The following is a 7,923-nucleotide window of genomic DNA, read 5'->3' as shown; positions in this document are numbered from 1 at the left end:
TGGCTGTGTGCCCTTGAACCTCTCTGAACCAGTTTCCTCATATGGCAAAATGAGGGTAATAATATCTACTTTGGAGGGCTGACGTGAGAGGGTAAAGGGTTTCTCTGTGGGGAGAGGTTTTAGTATAAAGGATTATGATGACGTGGCTCCCAGAAGGCAGAATGCAGGCATGTGGGCTCTTTTGTCAAATATGCTTTAGATTCTGGGCAAATAGTTTTTGCAAGGGCCCTGGTGTATATAAAAATTTGCATCACCCCTAAATCAGAATGCCAATCACCATCCTGGCATCTGAGCTTGTGTGAGCCTGTAAGAGACATGCCACCCCAGACAGTGGGAGCAATCTGTTCACCAGACCACCATCCTGGCACTGGAGCCTGACACAGGGCTTCAGGGTAATCCTCAAGGTGTGAGTCCAGGACATCTGGTCAACCCTATGCTTGGAAGTCAAAGGGTGTGAAGAGAATTGGAGAATGATCTCAAGAAGAAAATTGAAAGGGAACTTAGGAAATTGTGAGGAAGGTATACCAAAGTTCAGAACCCTGAGGCTCAGGTCTGGGTCAGGAGTCCTGCTGGCCCAGCTCCAAGGCCTGTAAAGCCAAGGCCAGATCTTTCTCTGACTCAGTGCCAAGTTACATCTTGGAGTTAACAAGTGCAAGAAGGAGACTGAGACTTTTAGAGCAGGATGGAGACTTAAGGTGACTAAGTCCAGTTTCTTAGGGCCTAGACTAAGGACATAGGAGAGGAGAGGATCAGCTTTCCCCCACACCAGTTCATTTGTTAGTCACCCTGGAAGTGGAAGTTGTATGGTGGTACCTGGGGCTACAGTGCTGTGTCTCCCAGGGTTGTGTGAAACTGGGTATGTTCCAAGGTTAAATGCTGAGGGCGTATGGTTTGAGTTGTATAAAGTGGAACTGTGCAATGCCCAGGGGCATTCTGGTGTTGACTCTCTGAAGTGTGACCAGACATTTGTTATTTGATCTGAGGAAGGGACGGGCTTCCTAACTTGAGGGGTGAGGGGGAGAGACAGAGTAGAGACTTCCTTCCTTGCTTTCAGGGGAATCCCAACTCCACTTCCTAATCCTGGGATCATGATGGGCTGAGCAAGATCCTCTCCCAGGAAGGCAGTTCCTCAGTTCCTGTGACAACCGCTCTTCTTGGGGATAGGGACTGGCCTCTGCACACATGTCTAAGGGTCCTGCTGCTCCCACCCCAGCTGCCCCACAGGCTACTGGTCAATTCCTAGTGACTCGGGGAGCTGAACCCCAAGGTAGGTGGCCCTGTACATTTTCCTGGAGCAGTTCTCTGAGGCCCTGGTATATATGCTCTCCACACACAGGATCCCCAGTGTTTGCACAAATTCATGGAGATGGGCCAAGAGAATGTTTCTGCTTGTCCACTGCCCAAGGGAGGGACTGAGGAGAAGGAGGCCAGGCCGGAATTGCCTCCCAGGCTGCACGGAAATAGTGCTTGTCTGGAAATGTGCTGCCTGGATCCTCTGAAAGACAGATCCGTCGGGTTCCTCTCCGCCTTGTCCTCAATTCTATCACACTCTCCTCACGTGGAAAGAGCACCTGGCTAGCAAGTAAGAGATTTGGGTGCCAGCACTGACTGTTTACCATTCTGAGAGAGCTTAGGCAAGTTGCCGTCTTCTGGTTTGTTCACCTACAACATGGAAATAATAGTCAAGACCAGCAGATGGGAGATTTGGGTTCCAGCACTGACTATTCACGGTTCTGGGTGACCTTAGGTAAGTTGCTGTCTCCTGGTCTGTTCTACTGGTTATTTTTAGATGCAGTGAGATAATGTAGGTGAAAGGGCTTTGGAAAATGTAAGCAATGCTACACAAGTGTATGGTACTATTATTAAAACAACTCTGAGCTCTTACTCATTGCTCCCAGCCATTCCTGGCCTTTCAAGGTGCTTCCTCTTAGGAAGACCAGAGCTAGCGCTTCTTCATCTTTAATGTGACAGTTACCGGGGTCTTGTTAAAATGTAGATTCTGCTTCAGCAGGTTTGAGGTGGGCTTGGAGTCTGCATTTCCTTGCTTCCAGGTGACAACGACATTGCTGGTCTTGGACACCACAGGTGAGGCCCAAGGACCTGAACTCCCCCCTTACAGGAAAGGAGAGTGGAATCTTTCTACAGTCAGTTGAAAAGAAACAGTTGAGAAAATAGAGCAGAAGTATCAGTTTATTAAAATAGTTTCCAATCAAAGATGGTCTGTGGTCACAAATGATATATTTTGGAAAGACAGAGAGCAAGGGGTGGGAGGAGGAGAGAGAGAGACAGAGAGACCTGGGAGACTCGGGGCCAAGAAGCCCTGGAGATATCACTTCCTGGACTTCTCTGCAGAGCAGCCACCATTGGTCTTGCTAAGAGAGTCTGTGCTGCCCATTCTTGAGCCCGCACTGTAGAGGACTTTGTCAGTTTCTCCTGGGATGCTCTTCTCCTCATTCTCAGTCTCCCGATGGTAGAAGTAGTTGAAGTTGGAGACAATAACAGGCACAGGAAGGGCAATGGTGAGGACCCCTGCGATGGCACACAGAGTGCCCACGATTTTCCCCCCTGGGGTGGTCGGGCACATGTCCCCATAGCCCACAGTTGTCATGGTGACCACTGCCCACCAGAAGCCATCAGGAATGCTAGAGAAATGGGACTCTGGCTCATCCACCTCGGCAAAGTAGACCGCGCTGGAGAAGAGGATGACGCCAATGAAGAGGAAGAAGATGAGCAGCCCCAGCTCCCGCATGGAAGCCTTCAGTGTCTGCCCCAGGATCTGCAGCCCCTTGGAGTGGCGGGAGAGCTTGAAGATGCGGAAGACCCTCACCAGGCGGATGATCCTCAGGATGGCCAGGGACATGTTCTGCTGGGCACTCGGCTCTGTCTCCTGGACCAGCTCCGTGATGAGGGTTGCAAAGTAGGGGATGATGGAGATGATGTCAATGATGTTCATGATGTTCCTGAAGAAGTCAGTCTTGCTAGGGCAGACCACAAACCGGAGCACCAGTTCAAATGTGAACCACACGATGCAGGTGGACTCCACCATGAAGAAAGGGTCAGTGAACATGGTGTGAGAGAGGACTGTTTTGCTCATATTGAGGCTGGGGTCTCTCACCACCTTCAGCTCCCTATCCTCTCGGAACTCAGGAAGAGTCTCCAGGCAGAAGATGGTGATGGAGATGATCACGACCAAGACGGAGACCACAGCCACACCACGGGCAGCACTGGAGCTCTCAGGATACTCAAAGAGGAGCCAGAACTGCCGGTGGATGTCATTGGTGGGGAGCAATGTTTCAGGATCTTTGATGAAGCCTTCATCCTCTCGGAACTGGTCCATGGCCTCACTGCCCAGCTCATAGAAGGCGATCTCGTCTGCAAAGACGTCAATAGGGACATTGGCTGGGCGCCGGATCTTCCCACCAGATTGGTAATAGTATAGGATCCCATCAAAACTAGGCCGGTTCCTGTCAAAGAAATACTCATTTCTCATGGAGTCAAAGAACTGCATCCTTTTCTCCCGGTCTCCCAGGAGGGTCTCTGGGAACTGATTGAGGGTTCTGAGCTGGGTCTCGAACCTCAGGCCAGCAATGTTGATGATCACCCGCTGGTTTCCTTCATTTAAGACCACTGTCTCAGGCCCTGGGGAATCAATGTAGTCTCCTGGGAGCTTGGAGAAGACCGTCTCATGGCTGGTGCTATCGTTGATGAGGGTCTTCCAGTTGGAGAAGGGGCTGCTCCCAGGTCGGCCTTTTGGGGTGGTTGGGTCAAAGTCTGTGGCATAGCCTGGTTCTTCCTGGATTTCGTCTGAGTTATCGAAGTTGACCAGAGCAACCTCCATTTCTTTCCAGCCACACACATCCATCCTAGGAGATCAGGGAAACAGCATGAAGACCCTCAGTCTTCCCCGCCTGCTGTGAGCTGTGGAGAGGAAGAAGGGCATCATGAAAGAGCTAGTACAGGGTTCAGCTGGTTCTTGATCATTGAAATGAGGTTTACCAATAGGTCAAAAAATGGTTTATTTTTAGCTCAGGATGGAACCTTGTGGTTATTTTGGCAACATTCTTCTTGAAACCAGTTTGCACCCTTGGAGTCTGCATACTAGTAATGAGAGAAGAAATTGGAAAGACAGAGCCGGACTGAGGGGGGAAAATTTCCTCCATCCAAACAGAGTCTCCACATGCAATGACAGAGAGAGGTCATGATAATAAAATGTGTAATTTTGTATTTGTTCAAAGTTTTCCAGTTTACCCAAGACTTTTCGTGCCCAATCTCACCCTTAACTCCTTTTTCTCACACTTTATGGCCAGTCTGTTACCTATCCTCTTGGGTATTATATCATCAAAATATGTCTAGAATTGAACCAATTCTTATCACCACCACCACTACTTCTTGGACCCAATTGGGATTCTGTTAGGAAGGATGAAGATGGAGGCTGGGTGGACAAGCACTGTCCTCCCAGCAGTAAGCCTTAGCCCCTCCTCTGTAATTAAGTCTAGGGTTGTTTAGAGGATACAGTAACTGAGACAGCACGTGTAAAATGCTTGGTGGAGGAATCATTAAGTTATAGCCATTATTTCTGTGAACTTCCCCACATAACAACGACTTTAGAAGCCAACAAAAGTGAAAGAGTTAGTTGCTCAGTTGTGTCTGACTCTGCAACTCCGTGGGTTGTAGCCTGCCAGGTTCCTCTGTCCGTGGAATTCTTCAGGCAGGAATACTGGAGTGGGTAGCCATTTCCTTCTCCAGCCCAAGGATCGAACCCTGGTCTCCTACATTACAGGCAGACATTTTTTGCCATCTGAACCACCAGGGGACTCCATAGCTACTGATGTTTTTTGGGCCTAAGTCTAAGATGTTTTTTATTTTTTTTAATTTTATTGAAGTATAGTTGATTTAAACGTGTTAATTTCTGCTGTACAGCAAAATGACTCAGTTTTTCATGTATATTCTTTTCCATTACATTTTATCACAGGTGACAGAATATAGTTTCTTGTGCTATACAGTAAGACCTTGTTGTTTACCCATCCTATATATACTAGCGTTTGCATCTGCTAATCCCAAGCTCCCAATTCTTCCCTAACCCCCCAACTACCTCCCTTCTGGCAACTACAAATTCTGTTTTCTGTCTGTGAGTCTGTTTCTATTTCATAGATATTTTATGATTTGTGTCATATTTTAGATTCCACATATAAGGGATCAGTTCAGTTCAGTTCAGTCGCGTCCGACTCTTTGCGACCCCATGAATCGCAGCACGCCAGGCCTCCCTGTCCATCACCAGCTCCCGGAGTTGACTCAAACTCATGCCCATCGAGTTGGTGATGCCACCCAGCCATCTCATCTTCTGTTGTCCCCTTCTCCTTCTGCCCCTAATCCCTCCCAGCATCAAGGTCTTTTCTAATGAGTCAACTCTTCGCATGAGGTGACCAAAGTATTGGAGTTTCAGCTTCAGCATCAGTCCTTCCAATGAACACCCAGGACCGATCTCCTTCAGGATGGACTGGTTGGATCTCCTTGCTATCCAAGGGACTCTCAAGTGTCTTCTCCAATACCACAGTTCAAAAACACCAATTTTTCGGCTCCAGCTTTCTTCACAGTCCAACTCTCACATCCATACATGACCACTGGAAAAACCACAGCCTTGACTAGATGGACCTTTGTTAGCAAAGTAATGTCTCTGCTTTTTAATATGCTATCTAGGTTGGTCATAACTTTCCTTCCAAGGAATAAGCGTCTTTTAATTTCATGGCTGCAGTCACCATCTGCAGTGATTTTGGAGCCCCCAAAAACAAAGTCTGACACTGCTTCCACTGTTTCCCCATCTATTTGCCATGAAGTGATGGGACCAGATGCCATGATCTTAGTTTTCTGAATGTTGAGCTTTATAAGGATAGCATTTGGCATTTGTCTTTCTATTTCTGACTGACTTCACTTAGTATGATAATCTCTTGATCTATCCATGTTGCTGCAGATGGCATTATTTCATTCTTTTTGATGGCTGAGTAATATTCCATTGTATTTATATACCACATGTTCTTTATCTATACATTTGGTGGTGGACATTTAGATTATTTCCATGTCTTGGCTATCATAAATGGTGCTGCTATGAACATCAAGATGCCGAGCGTATCTTTTTGAATTATAGTTTTGTCTGGGTATATGCCAAGGAGTGAGATAGCTGGATCATATCACAACTCTAGGTTTTCAAGGAACCTCCATACTGTTTTCCATAATGGCTGCACCAATTTACATTTCCATCAACAGTGTAGGAGAGTCCCCCTTTTCTCCACACCCTCTCCAATATTTATTATTTGTAGACTTTTTAATGATGGCCATTCTGTAAGTCCAAGATGTTTATGGGGAATGATTTCTTTATAAGTCTTTGTAGGCAGTGGAAAGTAAGTAATAGTGTGTGTGTGTGTGTGTGTGTGTGTGTGTGTGTGTGTTTTGGGGATGGGGTTAAGGAGAACATGCCAGTGAGCTTGGATATCTACAAACATAGACTAAGATTCCTTCTTTAGGTCCATTCAAGCTTTGACTTCAGCAGGAGAACACTTAAACCAGGCAGGCTGGGGGTGACAGTGGGAGACAGGTAAAGTCTGTAGTGGTTACAGCTTTACATAGTTTCATTTACAGACAACGAGGGTAACCTGCAGTGCACATGGTTGTACTCTTTTCAAAGTGATTCCATGTTCACTTATTCACCTTCACTTAAATGACAATAGTCATATGAGGGTGGAAAATGTGATTTCCATCCATGGGTGGGGAAACTGAGTCACAGGAGCCGAGCGACCTTCCCAAGTTCACACAATTAGTGGCACAGAGACCCGACATGAACCTGCCTCCCTGCTTCGTAGACCTACTAGATCACGGGGCCCCCTGCATGGAAGCTGAGGCCTCTTGGGGAGCTGCAGCCCGGGGCCTCAGAAGTGTGAGAGTTCAGAACTCGTTCGGCCCCACACCCTCTTTCCTCAGTTCAGGGGCAACGTGTGGGGCCAAGAGCTCAGGTTAGAGTGGCCAGGATGGGTTGAACACCTATCCCATCTCATGAGAGTGTGTGGCCTTTGCAAGCCACCTAATTTCACTGGACTTCAGCCTCTTGATTGTGGAATTGGGAGGATGTACCCACCACTGAGAGTGTCAGGTACCACGTGAGCTGTAGAGTGTTGGAAGGCAGGATGGAGCTGCGGTTAAGAACTCCTAGACCTGAGCCCATTGCTGTGAACTGGAATCCTGACCCTTCACACGGTCAGCCCTGGAGGAATATTTGCTGCTTCTTTGAAGTGGTCCTTGTGATGGTTTAGGGAGCCAATCCTGGGGCACTGGGCTGCTGAGCAGAGGTGGGACCAGGAATCCAGTTCTGTGTCTGCCTTGTGGATTCAGAGCTGTACTTTCTGGCTTGGGATCTTGACCCTGGGCGAAGCTTTGGGTTTATTTCCTTCTTGGCATGAATCCCACCCCATTTTATCCAGACAGAGGAAGGGGTACCAGCCGGGGGTCTGGGACAGCTCCAAGTGGCTAGAGTGGGTCCTTATTAGGAGCCTGCTCCTTCTTATCAGGGTTTGGGAGGCAATGTGGAAGGGAGGGAGAGCTTCTTGGGCCAAATTAACTTCCTTTCCTGGGAACCAGACCATTTTCCTTCCCCATTCTTGTTCTCCTCTTTGCTGCTTCCACCTCCAGCTCAAAGTGACAGGTCCAGGGGTGGCTGAAGAGGGTCAGGTGGTGTAGGAGGGAGAACAGTGTTAAGCTCAGAGGGTTCTGAGGTCTGCTGAGCCTCCTGTACAGTTGCTCCATGTATGCATGCTCAGTTGCTCAGTTATGTCTGACTCTTTGTGACCCAGTGAACTTGTAGCCCGCCAGGCTCCTCTGTTCATGGGATTCTCCAGGCAAGAATACTGGAGTGGGTTGCCATGCCCTTCTCCAGGG

The 7,923-nt window shown here is 48.0% G+C and overlaps 1 protein-coding gene across 1 annotated transcript in view; it reads right to left on the bottom strand.

Annotated features, from left to right (window-relative positions):
• Positions 1-2,310: 2,310 nt before the first annotated feature.
• Positions 2,311-7,923, bottom strand: part of KCNA10 (potassium voltage-gated channel subfamily A member 10) — a 14,940-nt gene continuing 9,327 nt past the window's right edge. Inside the window, exon 2 of the mRNA XM_043447065.1 lies at positions 2,311-3,918. Coding sequence (XP_043303000.1) covers positions 2,330-3,862 — 1,533 coding nt within the window. The 5' untranslated portion in view covers positions 3,863-3,918 and the 3' untranslated portion in view covers positions 2,311-2,329. The remainder of the gene's footprint in view (positions 3,919-7,923) is intronic.

This window comes from Cervus canadensis, chromosome 2 (genome assembly GCF_019320065.1).
Source record: "Cervus canadensis isolate Bull #8, Minnesota chromosome 2, ASM1932006v1, whole genome shotgun sequence".
Lineage (NCBI taxonomy): Eukaryota > Metazoa > Chordata > Mammalia > Artiodactyla > Cervidae > Cervus > Cervus canadensis.
Note: the sequence above shows the minus strand (reverse complement) of the source record. Positions and strands in the feature narration are given on the sequence as shown.